Source organism: Saccopteryx bilineata, chromosome 3 (genome assembly GCF_036850765.1).
Source record: "Saccopteryx bilineata isolate mSacBil1 chromosome 3, mSacBil1_pri_phased_curated, whole genome shotgun sequence".
NCBI classification, from domain to species: domain Eukaryota; kingdom Metazoa; phylum Chordata; class Mammalia; order Chiroptera; family Emballonuridae; genus Saccopteryx; species Saccopteryx bilineata.
The window spans coordinates 80,289,246-80,311,008 of record NC_089492.1 but is presented as its reverse complement, the minus strand read 5'-3'; the positions used below and the strand labels follow the sequence as shown (position 1 = coordinate 80,311,008).

Genomic DNA, 21,763 nt, shown 5'->3' with positions numbered 1-21,763 from the left:
CAATAAGCATTTATTCAAAACTTAGGTGTCCTAGGTCTCATGGAGGACAAAGAAAACTTAAGGCTTCTCACCTTGAGAATTTTGGAATGACGTCATCTACGTACATGGCTTCAAGCGTTCTGTGGTCACTGCTGACACTGGGATCTTGTCACCAGACCTGTATGTCTGAAGGCCTTGTGGGACTCAAAGATGAGGTCCTACACACAGAAATACTAACGCGGCCCATCTTAGAGTTCTGCTAGCATGCCTGCTAAAGACTTTTCCTTCAAATGGTACAGGGCAGTGGCAGGATCACAGTCACCGAGTGTGTGGGCTCTGGTTTCCAGGGGCACTTCTGTGTTGTACTAGCTGTGTTTGCATCAAGCTTAATGCCTGGATTTTTCTAATTGTTCTCTTCAGTTACAGGTGGGCACATAGGGAGGTGAAGAGACTCCCTCTTGTGCCTGTGTGTCTGCTCATGAACTTGTCTCTATCTCCATTTTCCCCTCATTTAGCCCAAAAAGCAAACAGCTTGGAACCCCTATTATAACTGAGCACGTGGACGCCCAGCTGCATGCCCTGGTGAGAAGGCTGCGTCAAAGGACAGCTCTCTACAAGAGGCAGCTGGTGGAAGGAGACCTGTCCTCCCCTGAGTCCAGCCCCAAAACTGGTGAGCACTGCTCCGCAAAGTGCTGGGAGGAAGTTACGTGGCGGGGAGGGGGGGCATCTCACAAATGTCTTAGTCAAGGTTCCCCCAAAGGCAGCCCGGAGACAGTGGTTTAGGTTCAGATAGTTGCTCTCTAGGGCAATGCAGGGAAATGAGAACAGGCACAAGGCAGGACCTGAGACACTCACGGTCTGTCTGGGTCACCGGGGTTGAGCCAACTGAAAATCTGAGGCTCACACACAGAACTGACCCTGAGGGAGGGCAGAGCTGGGGCATTGAGGGTTGCCGCTGGACAGGTGGCAGACACCCAGCACTCTATGCAGCCAGCTGGGGGGGCACCCTCAGGCAGAGAGAGCAGGGTTCCCTGCAGAAGACCTTGGCCCCCAGTACAGGCGCAAGCCAGCAGTAAGGTCACAGTAGCAAGTTCTGTTGTAAATGTCTCCTTGAGTACTATCAGACTTACACTAGGGACACTACAGAGCGGAGGACATAGATTGTACATATCCCATGAGGGGAGGGGCTATTGTCAGCCTCCCTGATAATTACAGAAATGGTGCTCATGAAAACTGATAGGAGCAATAAAGGAAATCACAAAGTGACGTGTCCTGCAACTACAGGGATAGACAAAAATAGAAGGGGGTGTGTGATAACAGCCAATTACATAGGACAGAGTTGACGGATCTCTCATAACTCTGTATAAGGAAAATGGGTTTTTAAAATAAACTATATATGGTGTAATAGTTTCTTCTTATAGAGAAGAGGCCAACTAAAACAGTCATTCTAGTTTGACAAATATATTAAAAAGGGTATTTTGAGCTTTATGTATCCATAACTTGAAGGATAGATATGAGACAAAAGGAGCTGAAATGAAAACCTGAGTAACATTTGTGATGTCTCTTTGCAATTTAAATCCAAACCACTGTGGGGTGGTGAGCACACAATACCATGTACCAGTGATGTGAAGGCATTGTACACCTGAAGCTTGTTTCATTTTATTAACCAACACCACCCCAATAATACAGTAAAAAAAAAAGAGAGAAAAATAAAACATCATGAGACAGATTAAAAATAATTTAAAAATCGATCCAAAATAATGACTTTATTTATGCTGCAAAATAAATGAGAATCAAGTTTGCATTTAAAAAAAAAAAAACCTCTGGAACACCTCTAGGATAATTTGTTAGTGAGTTTAAACCTGATTTTTATTTCTAAATTCCAGTGTTTTTAGTACCTGGAGATCTTCATACATGCCACTATTTCAAGTGTCATAAAATAACTCAACTTTGCGCTGGCCAGTTGGCTCAGCAATAGAGCAACAGCTCAGCATGTGGAAGTCCCAGGTTTGATTCCCGGTCAAGACACACAGAAGTGCCCATCTACCTCTCCACTCTACTCCCTCCCTTTTCTCTCTCTCTTCCCTTCCCACAGCCATGGCTCGATGGTCAAGAAAGTTGGCCCCAGGCACTGAGGATGGTTCCATGGCCTCACCTCAGGTGCTAAAATAGCTCAGTTGCTGAGCAATGGAGCAGCAGACCCAGATGGGCAGAGCATCGCCCAGTAGGAGGCTTCCCAGGTGCATCCCCATTGGGGCACATGTAGGAAACTGTCTCTCTGCCTCCCCACCGCTCACTTACTAAAAATAAATAAATAAAATACCTCACCAAGCTGTATTGAAAGAGGAAGACTCTGAAATGTGCCAACTTTAAGGAACACAGCTTTGTGTTCATTAAACTAACTTAACTTCTTTTTATTTTTTTAAGTCTTTTTTTTTAGATTTTATTTTTATTTTATCGATTTATATATGAGAGAGAGAGAAAGAGAAAGGCAGGGGAAGGAGGAATGGGAAGCACCAACTCACAGTTGCTTCTCTTATGTGCCTTGACCAGGCAAGCCAGAGGTCTTGAACCAATGACCTCAGGATTCCAGGTTGACACCTTATCCACTGCACCACCACAGATCAGGCAACTTAACCTCTTAAAAACCATTTTCATCTTTGTTTTCTACTCCAAAGCAAAGCCTACAGCTGTGTCATCAACACAGGACAGCAGTGCTGAGCGTGAGGAAGAGAAGTACTGTGGCCTGCTGTGTTGTAAAGTATGGAAGGCACTTCTGACAGGGCGCCTATGGAGAATTAGACTCCCAAAAAGCATAGACTCATACACAGGTACCATCCAGGGGGGATCATCCCGGCGGGAGGGCTGGCAATGACCAAGGACACTGAAACTTAGAGTCACAGATGGCTTCTGTTTTCCCTAGTCCATCTAGTCCTGCCTGTTTTTAAACAGTCCTGCCCCTATGACCTTTGAAACAAAAGCCACAGAGGTCTTGGCAATATGTACACTGACACCCCAAAATCTTTCTGAAGTATCTGTCTGCTTCCATGCCTTCACATTGTTAAAACTGAACAAGTCCCTCTACCGGCCCCTGTGGGCAGAGGGAAGTACTGTGTGAAGGGACATGGATGGCCCCTGTGGGCTGACTGTGCCCTGCCCACGTCAGCCTCCCCTCGGGGTGAGAGGTGGCCGCTTGGCACCTGCCTTGGGAGATGCCCTCTCCTGACTCTTACAGTACCATACCTGTGGGCACAGACTCAGTTGCCTCCTGTCCACAAGACCAGAGGACACACTCCAATGTTGGAGGAGCTGGTAAGAGCCCTGAGCAGCCCTTGCAAAGCCGGGTCCCACCCACCGCAGAGGCAGAACGGTCTGACTGTGACTAGAGCCTCCTACAGCAGGTGGCTGACCTCCCCTCCCCCTCCCCAAGGACAGGGCCTCCTCAGCTTGGCCCGACCAAGCCAGGGGAGGATTGCCACGTTGGTCACACAGCCTTGGTCAGCAGCGGCTCTTCTTCCAGATCCGCTCTATCTTCTGTGGCTCCTGCTGGTCAGCACGGCCTACAACTGGAACTGCTGGCTGATCCCAGTGCGCCTCGTCTTTCCGTACCAGACGCCAGACAGCGCGCACCGCTGGCTTGTGGCCGACGCCCTGTGTGACGTCATCTACCTCTGCGACATGCTGTTCATCCAGCCCAGGCTGCAGTTCGTAAGAGGAGGAGACATCATCGTGAGTGGGGCCAGGGGTCGGACGGGACTACGAAAGATAAATTCACAGCGTTGTGTTATTTGAAGTCTGTCTGCCGGAAATGGCTGGTATTATTATGGTCATAATAATCCCAATAACCACTTTTCTCATTAAAGCTCATTTGCCATGTTCTGAATTTCAAATTAAACATGAATTTTATTAAATTCAGTAATGCATTCGTTGGTCAAAAAAAAAAATACTAACATAAATGGCTTAAAACGATTATAATAAGGCAGATACTCTTTGAACGTTAAGTACTATTATTAACATTTTACAAGAAATAGAAACATAACAGAAAAAAATCATTTGATTGAGATTACTGGGGAAAAATAATGATGTCAAAATGGAAAATCTGGGACTTTATACAGAATGAAATCTATCAAATGACTTAAGATGAACATATGCAACTCTTTCATTCATTTCTTTTTTCAAAAAGTTAAGTGTATATGTTTTAATTCAATTTAATTTTTATCAAAATTTTTATTGAATTGATTGGGGTGACATTGGTTAATAAAATGATATAGGTTTCAGGTGCATAATTCTATTTTTTAAAAAAAAAAAAAACATATACACACAACAACAAAACAACCATTGAGCACCCTCTGCCCATACTTTCCTTGTCTTAAAAATGAAAATGAAATCACACCTTCATAGTGCTGAGGGGAAGGCCAATGACTCGGTGCCCATGAAGTGCCTAGTCTCTGTCGGGGGCCAGTTCATTTCTGTCCGTGCCTCAGTAGTCTTTTTGGTCGCCCTCTGAGGAGTATGTTAGTAGCCCCACTCACAGATGAGGACACCGAGGTGGGCTGAGGGCAGGCGATTTGCTCAAGACTCAGAATGAGAGGGTCGTCCGGGCAGGACTCGGTCCTGCACCCATCACAGCTGGGCTATGCTGGGTCAGATGTACGAGCTGTTTTGAAGTTGACCGTACCCGAGGGTACGCGTGTAATGTTGGCCTGCACTGTCAAAACCACACACACAGATTGCCTAAATGATGTAAAAAATGTAAACTGTCGGTGCAAAAGGGAGTCCTTTTCTATCAGTTCCTCTAGTACTCAAGCCTCAACCAGCATGGGAGGAAGTTGTTTCCTTTCACATTACAATCAGCCATCCACCTCCGCACTTTTCACTGTAAGGCAGGTGTTACTTCACACATTGGAGTCCACTCACCCGCTGGAGATGGCGGGGCTGTGAGCAGGCACAGGCCCTGAGTTCTGGAGGACGCGGACTGTATCACTGGACATCACTGATGGTCAGCACCCAGGCCTCTGCCTGCACACAGGACAGAAACCAAGTCCCGAATTTTAACCTGGACACTCTGGGAAGCCCCACCTTAGAAAGTCTCTGTAGACTCAGCACCTTGTCTAATACCCTGACCGCTAGCCACATGTCTACTCAAATTTAAATTCTAACAAATTAAGATTAAATAACTTTAAAAATTCCGGTTTCTCGGCCTGACCTGTGGTGGCACAGTGGATCAAGCGTCGACCTGGAACGGGGAGGCCTCCAGTTCAAAACCCTGGGTTTGCCCAGCCAAGGCACATATGGGAGTTGATGCTTCCTGCTCCTCCCCACTTCTCTCTCTCTCTCTCTCTCTCTCTCTCTCTCTCTCTCTCTCTCTCGTCTAAAATGAATAAATAAAAATAATTTAAAAAAACAAAAATACAAAAAGAAAAAACAATAAAAATCCCGGTTTCTCGGCCAAAGTCCGTACTTCCAGTCCCACAACCCCGTGTGGCGGGGCTGCCATGCCAGGTAGCACAGGGTCTGTCCACCACTGTGAAATGCACTGTTGGAGGGTACTGTCAGGACCGAGAGCAGCTGACCACCCAGAACACCAAGAGAGCCAAACCACACATAAGCAGCCACACACCTGCAGACACTGCAAACCATAAACAGTTGTTCTATTTTTTTAGTTACTATGCTCTCTACCCGCCTGTCTCCTGTTCACTCTTCCCAGATTCCTCACATCCATCCTCATCATAAACGCAGCCCCGGCTCAGAAACCATCATTCTCATTCTTAGGAGAAATGATCTCCTCCTTGGTTTGTCCTCAGGGCCAAGAAATTTGAGAGCCAATCCATCCATACTGAGTCAGAAACAGAGGAGGGTACTCAGATCCACACCTTACAACCTCTGCTCCTCTCTCTCCCCTCCTTCTGCCTGCTTTCCAACTGAGGTCCACTGTGCCTTGTGTGTCCTTGTCACAGTCCCACCCAGGGCAGCCCAGAGCAGAGCCTCCAGCGTCACAATGGAGAGAGCAGAGTGGCCAGAGTATGGCACCTTGAATTCCTATTTATTTGGGGGATAAGAGAGGTTGCTTCTTTTGTCACCTTAATACTCTCTTTTGAGTCTCCAGGTGATCTTAAATGATCAAAGCAGAGCCCTGGCCGGTTGGCTCAGTGGTAGAGTGTCGGCCTGGCGTGCAGGAGTCTCGGGTTCGATTCCCGGCCAGGGCACACAGGAGAAGCACCCATCTGCTTCTCCACCCCTCCCCCTCTCCTTCCTCTCTGTCTCTCCCTTCCCCTCCCGCAGCCAAGGCTCCATTGGAGCAAAGTTGGCCTGGGCCCTGAGGATGGCTCTGTGGCCTCTGCCTCAGGCATTAGAATGGCTCTGGTTGCAACAGAGCAACACCCCAGATGGGCAGAGCATCGCCCCCTGGTGGGAGTGCCAGGTGGATCCCGGTCAGGCGCATGCAGGAGTCTGTCTGCCTCCCCGTTTCCAACTTCAGAAAAATCCAAAAAAAAAAAAAAATGATCAAAGCGGCTGAAAGGACTAGTTTTGGTGATTTCTTAAAAACATTGCTTGCTGTGGAATGCCTCCTACCCTGGGAAGCTTTCCTAGAAAGACATTCTAAAGGCCAGAGCTGACGCTGCGGCCAACATCTATCCACAGTGTTCCTGTGCAGATGTCAGCCTGTGCTCAATCTCCGGCACTGTCCCCAGGCTCCCTGGCAGCGTGATGAATGATGATGATAGCGCACAAATAGGAAGTAAAAAGCACACACAAAAAAAGCTAATTTCAACCTCCATTAGATGCACCGGGGGCAGAAAATCAATGTTTGACAAATGGAAAATGACAAAATCAGTAAGGGGAGACTTTTATTTTCAATTTTCTAAGAGGCTTCTGCATACAATGGTGTATTAGAACCAAGAAATATAACCAAAAAAAGCATATTCAACAGGCTGTATTTAAAATGCATTATCACATGCTACAAATATAGAACAGGAATGAATTGCTTTGTCTGTTGAAAAGAAGTTCAATAGTTTCTTTAATTTAGAGGAGGTCATATTAGCCTTTGAAGCTTGATTACATTTTGCAAAGAGGACTATGCAAGTCGAGTACCCAGCCTGAAGGTTTCCCATGCTCAGTGTGTGCCACCTTTGGAGGACACGGCCCAATCTTTCATTCCTTCACTCATTCATTCATTAATTCATGCAACAAACATTTATTAAAAACCCGCAGTTGCCAGGTATTCCAAGACTGCAGGATGGAAATATTCATTCCCCAAGACCTTGAAAGGGAAAAGAAAAGTAACAGACAGCAGACTGAAATCCCAAAGGCCAAAAGCAAAAGAGCTAGGAATATGTGAGGTTTTCCATTTATTTGAAGGATCTCCTAAAAATGGTGCTACCCAGAAAGCAGGGCACTGATCAGGGGCCAACGTATGCGCCTCGTCTGGAGTCTCCTTCATCGATGGCAGTGGCGGAGTAGAGATAGCAGTGGGGGATGAGCGAACCTGGCTCTCTCACCACCACAGCACTTTGCCTGAGACCCACAGGCATGGTCAGTGCCTCCAGTGACAGTGACTTGATGTTATTCAACCGCCTTCCACATTCAGTCCTCCTAGTTACCATTTATAAATGGACCTGGAGATGAGAAACCACTACCTGCTCAGTGCTCTGCACATGTTACCCGGACTCCCCTTACTTAGCTGTTAAATAACAACAAGGCTAATTATGATGAAGAAGAAACAGACAGACCAGGGTCAAATTGCATCTCTCAAATTTACTAACAGCATGACCTTATGAAAATAAATGTACCCTTTCAATGAACGCTATCTTTTTAACCCATAAAATGGTAGTCTATCTTTTTAATCCATAAAATGGTAGTCGTAGGCACCCTCACGAACCTGCTGTGAAGGTTAGAGGAGACAGTGTGCACACCTGTGCTGGGCTCTTGTATCAAGGAGGTGCCCCTTAAATTGCTGAGTGGTCTGATGCATGAATATTCCACACCCTGCTTCTCCCTCTGGCCTCCTGTTTGTATGACAATGCAGCTCTCACCTCAAGATAGCTTCTTGAGGGTAGGGACAGTATTCAATTCCCTCTCTCTCCTAGGAATACAGAGAGCATGCATGAGAATTTGTTGGAGGGACTGAGCCAATGAAAGACCCCCTCAGTTCAAGGTTTTTCTTTCCTTGAATTATCATTTCATCTACATTGAAGTTGTTTCAGATGATACTATTTTTGAAACACTTCTATATGTCCGTTGTGGAATTACAGAGTTTCCATGGACTGTTTCTCAGAAGAGGCAAATAACAAATAAATATGATAACACCCGGTGCAGCTTCTTCAAAAACTCTCTGTTGGAGGAGGATTTGGGTGCTATTAGCATATCCTTCCCAAAGTCAGCCTCCCCTTGAAGAAGTGTTGCCTGCATACAGACAGGCTTAAAAGAGAGAGATTTACCAGGGAAACATTTTTAAAGTAAGTGTCTGATTGTAACCGGCAAGCATGCTGATCCTCATAAAACTAACGATGCCGGATTTATTTAGGGCTTCGAAGAAAAGGGATGTGGAATCACTAGATGGCATTTTCATTCAGCCTCGTGAGTTGTGGTTTCATTCACATTTACTCCATCACAGGACCCTAGACACTCAGAAGGAAAGGCACAGATGTGCTTTAAAAAAATTAAAAAAAAAAAAACAAAACATTTCTCCATGACTGGCAGGTGGGGGAGTAATCTGACTTGATTTCTTAGCACTCGAAATGAATCCATCTGTGCCATTTATAAAAGCTTTGAAGGCACTGACAGATTTTACTTAAGCTTGGTATGTTATTCAACTTAAACTTCTACGTATGCCATTTTGGTTCACAGTAAAAGTCATTAAACAAGCATGTTGTATCGATTTTCAGATATCTTTCTGTAAAATGTAGTGTGTGTGCACAGGTAGAAGTTGCAGCGAGAAAAGGGGAAGGAAGGAAACGGGGAGCTGGCTCTAACGTCGCTCGGCAATAGTTCAGAACCTCTGACCTTGGACAGCCTGGGTGGGCACTGTTGGAAGATGCTGCTGCTTCCATGTTACAAGTTAACATAATTTGTCAATGAATTAATAGTACATAGACAAGTCCTCCCCACCTATAACTAAAATATAAGGATGTAAGTTCGATGTTAGCATTAATTCTTTTAGGTCTGAATGTTAACAAATGCTTTTCTATTCATCTACCACTTACTACACATCATTTTTTTTTTAACTGAGAGGATAGGAAATAAAGAGACAGACTCTCACATGTGTTCCAACCAGATCCACCCTGCAACCCCGTCTGGGGCCGATGCTCAAATCAACCAAGCTATCCTCAGGGACCAAGGCTCTACCAATCAACCCACTGGCTATGAGAGGGGAAGACAAAGAGAAGGGGGAGAGGGAAGGGAAGAGAAGCAGATGGTCGCTTCTCATATGTGCCCTGACCAGGGATCAAATCTGGGATGTCAGCATGCCAGGCTAACACTCCATCCACTAAGCTAGCCAGCCAGGGCCATTATTAAACATTTATTGAGAGCACCTACCATATGTTCAACATTGTGTTGGGAACTGAAGAAGCAGAATACATAGGTATTGCCCCCATGTATCAGCATACATGGTGAACTTTGAAACAATGAGAGTGGATGAAATTTCCCTGGAAGCAAGCATAAAGAGAGCTGGATTTCAGGGGCTGTTGACTTTTAAACAGCTAGCCCTAGAATTTAAGGTCCTGAGAAGTTGGAACTAAAGAAATACAGAGAACCAAGAATGGCATTACAGGTTCTTTGGAAAAAGATCGTTTCAAGGAAAAATTGTCCCCCGGCCCCAAATGTCAACTGCTTCAAAAAGTTTCGTTCATCTCTTCATTCCTTTATCTACTCATCCACTCAACACATATTTGTTGGGCTCCTAATCTATTTTAGCAACTAATTACATAGAGTTGCTAAACTAAATCAGCCTTGTCCTGAGACAGATTACCATTTAATGGAATAAACTGATTCTAAATAAATGGGCCAAGAGAGACACGTGTGATTTTAAAGCATGGCAAGTGCTATGAAAGAGAGGGCTCCCTGGGTGTGACCACGGGAGGTCACCAGGGCTCTCGCATGCTGGTCTGGATGGAATAAGAGGAGTGAACAAAAGTCCTGTGGCACCACATTGCATGGGGTGAGGGTTAACTATGAAGGAGGAACATAAGCTAAAGCAATGCAGAAACTCCCTTTAAGAAGTGTGAGTGTCAGTGCCTGACCAGTGATGGCGCAGTGAATAAAGTGTGGACCTGGAACACTGAGGTCAGTGGATCGAAACCCTGGGCTTGCCTGGTGAAGGCACGTATGGGAGTTGATGCTTTCTGCTCTTCCTCTCTTCTCTAGCTCTCTCTCTCTCTCTCTCTCTCTCTTTCTCTCTTCTCTCTTCTCTCAAAAAGGAGTAAATAAAATCTTTTTTAAAAAAGTTTGAGTATGACAATAGGGCAAAAACAGAGAAAACAGGTTCCAAGGGAGGGCTATTTTTGTTTTAAAATATGACAGGCTAGTGCATGTCCATAGGCTGACGTTGGAAGGAGCCAGTAGAGAAGAGCTATCAATGTTTTTAAAGTGATAAAAACAACTGATGACACTGGGTAAAATTAATATAAAATATAAATGTAACATATTTCAGGTGGATTCGCATGAGCTAACGAGACACTACAGGAGTTCTACAAAATTTCAGGTAGGTGACTTACGATTTCAAAATTGTCCAAGCAATCCATTGCCACTTTAATTTTAAGTCCCACTTATAAATTTCTACCAAAAAATAAAATCTGCTTTTCTTCAGAATCATAGCCTTGGTAACCTTCTATTCAGACAAAGGTTTATTAGACAAAGGGAAGCCTGAGCTTTTGCTTCTCAGTAGTTACACAATATATTCCTTGTGTGTGCCTATGTACAACTCAACGTGTGGGTGTTTAGTAGGCAGAACAAAATGTTAGTGCCCACTCTGAAGTTCTGATTTAAACATTAAAGGAAGGAGTGCACTTTGTTCTTTGTCTCATCCATTCAGAACGCTGGCCTTCAAACACCTGCTGTGATGATGTAAAAGTCTATGAAATCATCTCGACTCCTGTTTTGTTCTTGTTCATGTAAGAAAAATAAAAAATAGAAAAGAAATAATCATTTAAATGGCATGGCATCTTCTCTTCCTCAAAGAGCACTATAATCTTGTGTTTTTTACTTTTAATTATTTACAGCCAAGTGCTTTGTCATCTTTTATTTTTCCCCCTAATGCTGAGAAATGGGTAGAGATTTGGGGTTCTCTAGGTCACCCAATCAGTATGCATAACCTCCAACTCCACCCCCTTTTCAAGGACAACACTTCAGTGGCCTCAAATTTTGTTTAAAAAAATACAAATCTGGGATTAAGTGCCAAATTGCCCCAATTGGCAACCTATAATGATTAAAATCATTTCAGTTTGTTTTTATCTGCAACTATTTTTGTGAAAAAGTTACCACATACATAGACATCTTTGTGAAAACCCTGCACTACTTTGATGAACTCTAGCAAGAGGACAGATCATCCTTTCTACGTGCCACAAGCTTATTGCAAACTCTTCATGACTTTCTTGACTTTAATGTGGGTTTATAAATGTAAAAGGTTGTATTTATTTCATTGGGGGCACTCCCCCTTCTGAACCCCCTGCACACTGCCTGCCTGCACTATGGCATTGTGTCATCGTTATTTTGATGCTTGGTAGGTCTACTGTTAGGTTGTTAACTTCTAGAGGACAGAGGCACTGTCTGGCTCCTGTTTGCACCGCCATGCCTTGCAGAGTGCCCTGCACAGAGCACAGTGTTTGTCATACTCCCTCGGTTCATGTTCCTATGATTCAGTGAGAAACGAGTCATCTCTATCAACACACATCCCACCAGTGTTCATGCCAGGCAGGACAAAGGATAGTCCATCTGCATGGAGAAGCCGGGTGGGCAGTGGAGCAGCTGATTAGACAGCCAGTAAGAGATCAGGAATGTGAGTTCTAATGCAGTTAGTTTACAGGTTAAAAAAAGAAAAGGAGTCCTGGCCAGTTGGCTCAGTGGTAGAGGGTTGGCCCGGCATGTGAAAGTCCCAGGTTCAATTCCTAGTCAAGGCACACAGGAAAAGCACCCATATGCTTCTCCACCCCTCCCCCTCTCATTTTTCTGTCTCTTTCTCTCTCTCCCCCCTCCCTGCTGCCAAGCCTCAATTAGAGTGAGTTGGTCCCTGGCACTGAGGATGGCTCCATGGTCTCCGCCTCAGGTGCTAAAAAATGGCTTCAGTTGCAATGATGCAAGGGTCCCAGATGGGCAGAGCATTGCCCCCTAGTGGGCTTGCTCTGTGGATCCCAGTCAGGGTGCATGCGGGAGTCTGTCTCTGCCTCCCCTCCTCTCACAGGATAGAAGGAAGGGAAGGAGGGAAGGAGAGAGAGAGGGAGGGAAGGAGGGAACAAAGAAGGAAAGGATTATTATGATTCAAAATGAAAACATGAATGCTGAGAAAATGCTCTAGACCCGACAACAGGCCTGCACCCTCCCCCCTTCTTATCTGTGAGATGTTGTGATAATAACTGTTAACATGCGCCCCTCAGCTTGTGATGGGGTGCCATATCTGTGAGGTAAAATCAGTGGGGTTTGATGATATGGTACCATTTGCAAACCAATGCCGCCTGTGAGTAATTTGTTTCTGATAGCCACTCTGGTCAATTCAAACTGAAGATCCCATTGCTTTTCCATGACACTTAACTGGTACAGTTAATTAACTCTCCATTTCGTGTGTGTGGCCTTCCAGAAAGCTTCTCCCTGCCCATAATTGCTTTAAATAAATTAAATGGTTTTTAATGTACCCTGTTTTTCCATTACCATATAAACAAAAATGAAAATGAATAATTATCTCATACAAAAGAATTTGTGTTGTTGTCACTGCAAACAGGAAAGTGCTCAAGTATATGATGTTATCATTTCACAATTGCCAGGGTAATGGAAGGCCAGAATAACTTAAATACATGAAAAATGTAAAAATGTACATGTTTAGCTGTACTAGCCCTGTACTAGTGCGTTCACCCATCGGGATGCTGATTAACCGTGAATGGGACTGGGTAGCTGCTCCTCCTTCTCCGCTTGCACAACCTCTGACACTTGCTTCTTGGCAGCTTGCTGTTAGTAATATGATCCTAAGAGCACAGCAGTAGGAAGGGTGCTGGCATCTAGAGCAATCAACAATATAACCAGTTGTGGGCCCTGGAAAATCGGCTGAGACATAAAAATACATCACTGCAGTGAATGTATGGTGCTTTCAAATAAAATCAAGGAAAGACTTGATTTTTTAATCCAAGAGCTAAAATGTATTATGACATTAGTAGCCATGCCATCTCTGAAACACATGGGACAGTGCAGTGAAAATCCCAAAGACCCAGAGGACACGTCAGAGGCATGCAGGAGGCGATGAGGCGCATTGGAGTGGGCTGCAGTGTTGTGGTCTGGTCCTCAGGTGCTAACATGCTGTCCCATGGCACCATGCATGCTTAAGTGATGGCAGTTTCGTGTTAAGCAGCAAAAAATTCATGATGGTGGGTGACCAACTTTTACACGCATTGGTATATATATAAGTCAATCCATATCCCAAAGGCACATAAACACAACATAATTGTGAATGTGTTCTTCCCACAGCTGGATGTCGCATCAGTAATGCCATTTGATATTCTCTACCTCTTCTTTGGGTTTAATCCAATATTTAGGACAAACAGGATGTTGAAGGTAAGATAACTATATTGTGATTCTTACTTGGGATTGCATTATTACCATCATGGAAATCCTGAAGTGACTTAAAAATATCCTGAAAATATCATGTTCTTCATTTCCCCAAACTGTCCATTTTTCTGCCTTCATCAATGCTGCTAATGTCAGAAACTCTGTGATGGAAAGGCACCATTGTTTCTACTGACAGAAGTTGTTCTTGCTTGTTTTTATCCTGTATCTCACAGCAGGTGTGTTTACACTCTAAGATAGGGATGCTTTGCTGCTTCTATAGACAATTGCAGTTACAAATGAATCTGATAACTTTATTCCTTCCCATTTGCTCTTTTTTATTAGACAGTCACTGGACTCCTGGGATACTGGCTGTAATAGGAGAGCGTTCCATCAACCACTAAGCTTTCTTAGGCATCTAAAACTCTGTATTCCCAGGAAAAATTTTGCGAAATCAAGATTATCTCCATACAGGGATACAACTCAAATGTCCATTAACAGGGAACTAGTTAAATGAATTGTGGTACACCTATGTGATAGAAGACACTTTGTAATGCAAAAAAAAACTACACAAAAGGAAGTTTCCTGTGAACTTTATGAAAAGACACTAAGATAAACTGCCAAGTTAAAAAACAAGCTAGTATCTGACCTGTGGTCATGCAGTATGGAGTGCTGACCTCGAATGCTGAGGTCACCAGTTCAAAACCCTGGACTTGCCCGGTCAAGGCATGTACAAGAAGATGAGTTGATGCCTCCCGCTTCTCCCCTTTCTCTCTCTCTCTCTCTTTCTCTCTCTCCCTTCCCCCCACCCTCTGAAAAATCAATAAATAAAATCTTTTTTAAAAAATGTTTTAAAAAACAAGCTAGTTACAGAAGAGCTTATATAACAATACTAACTTTTTTATGACAAAAAGAGGAAATACCCCAATTTATGTGTTTACATAAACAGTGGGAGGCCACAAAAATCTAATGAAAATGATTAACTGAGGTGGCGATGAGAGGAGGAGAGAAAATCGGGATTGACAGAGACAGGATTCCTGAAGAGATATACTTGCTACTGTTGATTTTTTTAAAGATTTCATTTATTAATTTTACAGAAAGAGGAGGTGGGGAGAGAGAAGTATCAACTCATAGTTGCTTCACTTTAGTTGTTCATTGATTGCTTCGCATATGTGCCTTGACTGGGCAAGCATAGAGATTTGAACCAGCAACCTCAGCATTCCAGGTCGATGCTTTAGCCACTGCGCCACCACAGGTCAGGCATACAGTGGTCCCTCATCTATCACAGGGGTTAGGTTCCAGGACCCCCCAAGATAGGCGAAAATCCATGAAGTAGCGACCTTATATTTATTTTTTTATTTATATTTTAAGGCTTTATTTCTATTTAATATTCTTTTAATATGTTTTAATTAATATTTTTATATTGTTTTCAATATTTTAGGCTAGAAAATGTTTATTTTACTGCCAAAATAATTAAAATAATAAATATATAAAAATACCTATATACCGCAAAATCCCATGGTACCAGTATAGTGAAAAATCCATGATATAAAATTAGATATATACAATTTAAAAATCCAAAATACAGTGAGACCATGAAAAGTGAACTACAATATGGTGAGGGACAACTGTACTTGCTACTGTTTTTGAACTAAGTGAGTGTATTGCCTGGTCCAAAAGATTCTATGGCATAAACGTTTTATAATTCAAAACTTCATCAGGTGACTAAAACCAACCTAAGAAGAATCAGGATGTGAAATGTCATATAAATCTTGAACAGGAGCAATGAGAGCTTGTATTTCCAAAGATGCCCTTCTTAAAAGGAATGCCAAAGGGTCTACCAATCGAGGGGTCATCTCCTTCACATCTGGGGAAGACGGATGGCAGACCCTGACACCAGGAACATGGCAAGCAGAGCCGCCACAGCATTTGTTGAAAGGAAACTTTGTTAAACTTGATATGCATTCCATCATTGACTCTTCCAAATGACTTCACTTTAGCAATGAGGGAGATGAGAATTAGAGATTAGATGTGTGTAAACTCATTGTCTCTTTGAACAATGTCATGAATAGCTCACCAACACTAATATTTACTGCACTTTAAATATTGTTGAAATAAAACACATTTATTGCAACCTGCTTAGAAGTAAAGCTAGCATTGAGCTTCAGGACGTTGTGCCTATTTATGGCTTCAATGTATTATACTTTTCCTCTTTTACTTAGGTTTTGAGGCAGTGCAAACTTAATTATTTTGAAATAAGAGTTCTATTATATGCTTTAAAACAGGAAAAGATATTTTAAGCTTGGTTTTCACTAAGCATTATGAACAAGACTAACTAGAGGATAGAAGTGAAATACAGCCGGCAGCTCTGGGCATTGGTGCCATGAGGAAAGGAAAACACCACCAAACATACCCTAGGTTTTTAAAGACATATGAATGGAATTATTTTCAATGGCAGATAAAATTTATTTAATACAGTTTATTTAAATAGATGTCCTTAAGACTAACACACTTTGGGATTTCTTTGGCTTGCTGTCTACACAGTTCACTTCGTTCTTTGAATTCAATCACCGCCTGGAGTCAATAATGAACAAGGCATATGTCTATAGGTAAGCAGAGCTCAGTGCATGCCGGGGCCAGGAGGGGAAGTGAGGGTGCACTGTGGAGCGAGCAGTGTGACCTCTCTGCAAGAGAGAAGGGACGCTCTCAGCTTTTCATCTGGATAAAGTATAAGGTAAAGAAGGGACACTCTCAGCTTTTCATCTGGATAAAGTATAAGGTAGAGAAGGAACACTCTCAGCTTTTCATCTGGATAAAGTATAAGGTTGTATTCTAGAACATATTCTGTTGTGGAATAAAAGTATGACAATTGTCCTAGATTTTGGAAGAATATGGGACTAAAAATAAGCTAGATTGACTGCTTTTATCAGAACAAGTCCACATAAATGAGCGCTGTCACAAGCTGATGTCACGTCCCTCTCATGACAAGATGTCCTCAGCCAAATTGTGCTGTCCTGAACTTCATTTGCACGGAGACCTTCGGTCACAGTGAATCGTAGCATAAAGCCCCATGAGCTCTCCCAAGGTATCCTGTAAAATTGGGTTCAACATGGAGGGGTGACCCAGGAGGCATGTGTTTCAGGGCGTTGATTCGTGAGAAGAGAGAAAATGTTTTTACCACTCATCAGCCCCAGTTAGGATGCGGCAGTTGAAAAACTTGCCCAGGCACCACCATTTTACCTGGTACTAATGAGAGTAAGTGGCTCACAAATTTGGAGCAAGGAAGTTCAATGGAGGTTTTAAGGAAAAGGAAATGTTAAAATAGGCTGCTTTCCAGAAACAGCACAAGTCCTCACTATGCACTTGATCTCCTGACAGAGTAGTGCGGACCACGGGGTACTTGTTGTTCACCCTGCACGTGAATGCCTGCGCATACTACTGGGCTTCCGACTATGAAGGGATTGGAACTACTCGATGGGTGTATAATGGTGAAGGAAACAAGTAAGTTTTCATTTTAAAAGAAACTGTTATTGTGTCTTCTTAACATTTGTTGTTGTTTTTTTTATATTTATTTTATTGATTTTAGAGAGAGGAAGAGATAGAGAGCAAGAGACAGGAAAATCTGTTCCTGTATGTGCCCTGATGAGGTATCAAACTGGCAACCTCTGTGCTTCAGGGTGATGCTCTAACCAACTGAGCCATCCGGCCAGGGCTTAACGTTCTATTTCTGTATAAGAGTCTTCTTAAACCAGTGCTTTAGAAACTGAAAGTCACACCCCATCAACAGGCAGTGGAAACTCTTTAATAGGATGTTTTCAGTGAAAGAGAGTCAAGTAGAGGTGAACAGAATAGGAAGCATCAGAGTCTGTCATGCCTAGTAGGTAGGGGCGTGCATGTGCATGTGTGTGCGTGTGTGTGCACATCCCAGGTTGACCTAGGTAATGCTTTCCTTACTCTGCATCATGACCAAAAAAGTTTGGAAGCCTCTACTTTAGACAGCTGAGGGGAAGGTAACTTTTAATAACTCCAATGCTGATTTTTAGCAATGAGCTACGTTAATTATTCAGAAGGCAGGTACAGGACTAATTAATGGTTTAATGGTTTACGAGTCAGCTAGAACCACTAACTCAATTAAACACTCAGAAAGTAACAAGGACCCTAAATTAAACTTGACAATAGACATGCATGTTTCCCAAGAATAAAAGATCATCTGAAAATTTCAGCACAGGAGACTCATTAACGGCAACCGGTTATCCAACAGCAAGGTTTCCTTTTGGTCAAGCAGATTCTACGCACTTCCCGCTCCACTGAAATGACACTGAGACATTCGAGGCACTGTCCTCGCTGGGAAAGAGCACGTCCCAACATGACTTTAAAGGACTACCCACAGTAGCCTCTGGAATGAAAGCCATGACAAGACCCAGCAAAGCAAGCAAAGGGACCTTCCAGAATTGCACCCTGCCAAAAGTGGGGACGAGCATGTGAGGGGTGACAGCAATGCTTGTAAACTTTTCACCAGAACTGGCTTTAAACATTTAAAGTCAGAAGGCCCACTGGTTAGGAGAACACACCCACATACACACACAGAAGACCCCTTGAAAGTTTTCAATCAAATCTGAAAGTAATTCCCTTTAGCACGTGGATTAACTTAAATAAGTATTGAATTTACTCTAAATAACTAACTTATATAGAAAGCTGAGAAAGGTATCCACTATAGTAAAAGTTGCTTAAAAGTGAGTGTGTAATCCAACATCATTACATGCCTGAGTTTTATAAATGTTTTTTCCATATTAGCAAACTAACAGAGACTTGCATCAGAATGCCTTCCATTAAGCTAGTGTGCTAATACTTCAAACTTCTGATTCCAGCCACTGTGCAGACCACACATCCACAGTGCCTCATCTCTAAAATTCAACAAGATCAGTTACTTTTCATTTTTGCTGATTACTTATTATAAGATACATTTCTAGATAAATTACAACAGTTTTCATTGCTTTCAAAATTGTAAAAGAGAATCTCCAACATCTAGCCTGAGTGGTGGTGCAGTGGATAGAGCATCAGCCTGGAATGCTGAGGTCCCAGGTTTGAAAGCTGGAACTCCCCGACTTGAGTGCGGGATCATCTGGCTTAAGCACAGGCTCCCCAGCTTGAGCGCAGGGTCGCCAGCTTGGGCATGAGATCATTGACTTGATCCCATGGTCACTGGCTTGAACCCAAAGGTCTCCTCCGGTTTGTGCCCAAGGTTGCTGGCTTGATCCCATGGTCACTGGCTCAGCGGGATCCTCCCAATCAAGGCACATATGAGAAGCAATCAATGAACAAATAAAGTGACACAACTATGAGTTGATACTTCTCATCTCTCCCATCTTGTTTCTCTCTCTCTCTCTCTCTCTCTCTCTCTCTCTCTCTCTTTCGCAAAAAAAAAAAAAAAAAGAAACAAAGAATCTGCGAAGGCTAAAACACAAGCATGTGTACGGAAGCTGGAGGAGAGTGGTGAGACAGCCACTGGGAAACAGAAATAAAGAAGGGAGCATCTTCATCCATAGAAGGGAAAAAATTAGAATAAAAAAAAAAGAAAATTGGTCAGAAAAGCATGCCAACCAAGAGATTGTCAATATTAGTCAAAGTAAGCTTTATGACAAAAATAATTTTAGGAGAAAAGAATGTCAACATATAATGATAAACGTTTCAATTCTCCATTACTTTATCCTAATTCTTAATGTGTACACACCTAAAAAAAATATTTCTATCTAATAATAAATCGAAGAAATAACATAAGACAAACATGAATACAAGGAAGAGAAATGAGCAAATACACCATCAAAGTGTGAGAAGTCAACATGTAACTGCTGATTGATCTAGCAACCAAAGACAGTTGAGATATATAAGATCTGAGAACCCAGTTAACAGGTCAGATTTAATGGCTACAAATAGAACCTTGCACCAGAGAATTAGAAACCACCTGTTCTTGTTCATCACTCACAGAAAAATTATGAAAAGTGATCGTTGTCTGAGCCAGAGAGCAAGTCTCAGTCCCTGTCACAGCACTGCATCAGACCACCCAAGCTCCCTGTCTGGGAAGGTGAGCGCTCCCCCATGGGCTCTGCGTCCTGAGACGAGACGGGAGGGCTGTCACGCAGAGCCAAAGCCTTCATTTCCAGTGATCAGCCAGGGACGCAGGTTGCGATCTGTACAAAGAAAGCGACGTTAAAAGCAGCATTTTTACGTATTTTAAGGTAATTTGTATATGGCCGTTATTCATATGACCCACTCCTCCTATGGCTTCCTATCACACTTGGGCTAAGTGAGCCTTGTGATGGTTTCCGATGACCTATACATTGAAGGGGGTTTCTGAGTCTACTGGTCTCATAAACCTTGCGCTAGTTAGAATTAGGCAGCAAATTGTGCAACATGAGTGGGGCATTGTGAACAATTAAAAATAGAAGGGAAGTGTATAGCTGTTCCGTGAACCTCACCAGAATACCAATGTCTATGCATCTCAGTGGAAAACAGAAGGTCACTGTTATTTATACTGAGTAGATGACATCCTTCATTAGAAATCTGACCAACAAGGAAAGGACTTAGCTCATAAGGAAAACGTAAATATTAAAGGATGTTTGGTACCTGGAAATACCGCTAACTTACCTTTGTCCAGATATTTATTTATTTTATGACATAAAATTCCCAATGCACCCACACCTTTTAGCAAATCCTAGGCCCCAATCCCTAACACAGAGACACTCAGAGGACAGAGTAAGAAGCACAGGCTGTTGTGGACTTACACCTATGGATGGGTGAGAAAGAGTCAAAACCACGGTGCCTGAGAGCTAGGGAAATTCAGGGTCACTCAGCCCTCTATTTCACATATGAAGACAACAAGACCAGGGTAGATGGAGGTATTTACTCTGGGACCCCTAGATACTTCAGTTCTGACAATGGCAAAAGAAAGGACCAGTCTTTACATGAGACACCAGACACCCTTCAGATGTAATATAAATAGTAGAGCAGCAGAGTCCAATGGAGCAGAGAGAGACAAAGGCAGCTGGGTAATTAGGCTAATCCTAGAAAATCGATAAGAGACCATCTAATTAAATTACAAATCTCGCCTTTGGTTGTGCATGTCTGGGTGTAAGGCATGACTGAGAAAAGAATCCTAGAAAAAACCTCCAGGCATCAGGACAGAAAACTCCCAGGTCCCACAAGACTGATTTCCTACTCAGTAAGAGCAGTTTAAGGCTAACCCTCCAGATTTGGAGAATCAGGGCCTAATGCTCTATGTTGGATTGTTATTTAACGTTCACAAATAAGAAAATGAGAGCTTGACCTATGGTGGCGCAGTGGATAAAGCGTCCACCTGGAACTCTGAGGTCACCGGATCGAAACCCTGGGCTTGCCTGGTCAAGGCACATATGGGAGTTGATGTTTCCTGCTCCTTCCCCCTTCTCTCTCTCTCTCTCTCTCTCTCTCTCTCTCCTCTCTCTAAAAATGAATAAATAAAATCTAAAAAAAAATTAAAAATGAGAGGAAGGACTTCATCTGCTTGTCTCTGTGAACACCACAGTGACTGTAGAGGGGACAGAAGCCCCAGCACTTGTCATGGGGTTGGTCACACAGGGGGTGGAGCTGGTAGTTTTCCACTCGTGGGTAGGATTGGGTTCAATAAAGTCCCTTTGTTTAAGAAGACTCACAGGTCCAGGATCTGGGAGCAAAATAAACCAGGTAATGGGTAATTATAAATTGGAATTTGAAAGTTAAAAATACAATCCATTAAATTTATTCCATACTTCTTCTAGGTGGTTCTTCTTGACATCAAGTTCACTATAATATCAGTAAGTCCAAAGAAGCCTGCTTAAAAAAATGCAGAGTAGTAATATCTTTATCTTATTGGCACAGTGGTTTCAAACCCTACTAAAGAGTGTAGGATTTTCTTTTCCTATATTCCCCAGATTTAAAAAAAAACAAAACAAACAAACAAAAAAACTCATGTCCTTCAAAAGGTATTGAATTTTAAAATCAGTTCTTTCTAGATCTATTTTTA

At 43.0% G+C, this 21,763-nt stretch overlaps 1 protein-coding gene across 1 annotated transcript in view; it reads left to right on the top strand.

The window, feature by feature from the left end:
* Window positions 1–21,763, top strand: part of CNGB3 (cyclic nucleotide gated channel subunit beta 3) — a 133,580-nt gene that overhangs the window by 61,433 nt on the left and 50,384 nt on the right. Inside the window, exons 4-10 of the mRNA XM_066264697.1 lie at window positions 495–649; window positions 2,658–2,810; window positions 3,500–3,708; window positions 10,631–10,681; window positions 13,648–13,734; window positions 16,270–16,334; window positions 17,104–17,226. Of these exons, the coding sequence (XP_066120794.1) occupies window positions 495–649; window positions 2,658–2,810; window positions 3,500–3,708; window positions 10,631–10,681; window positions 13,648–13,734; window positions 16,270–16,334; window positions 17,104–17,226 (843 nt within the window). The remainder of the gene's footprint in view (window positions 1–494; window positions 650–2,657; window positions 2,811–3,499; window positions 3,709–10,630; window positions 10,682–13,647; window positions 13,735–16,269; window positions 16,335–17,103; window positions 17,227–21,763) is intronic.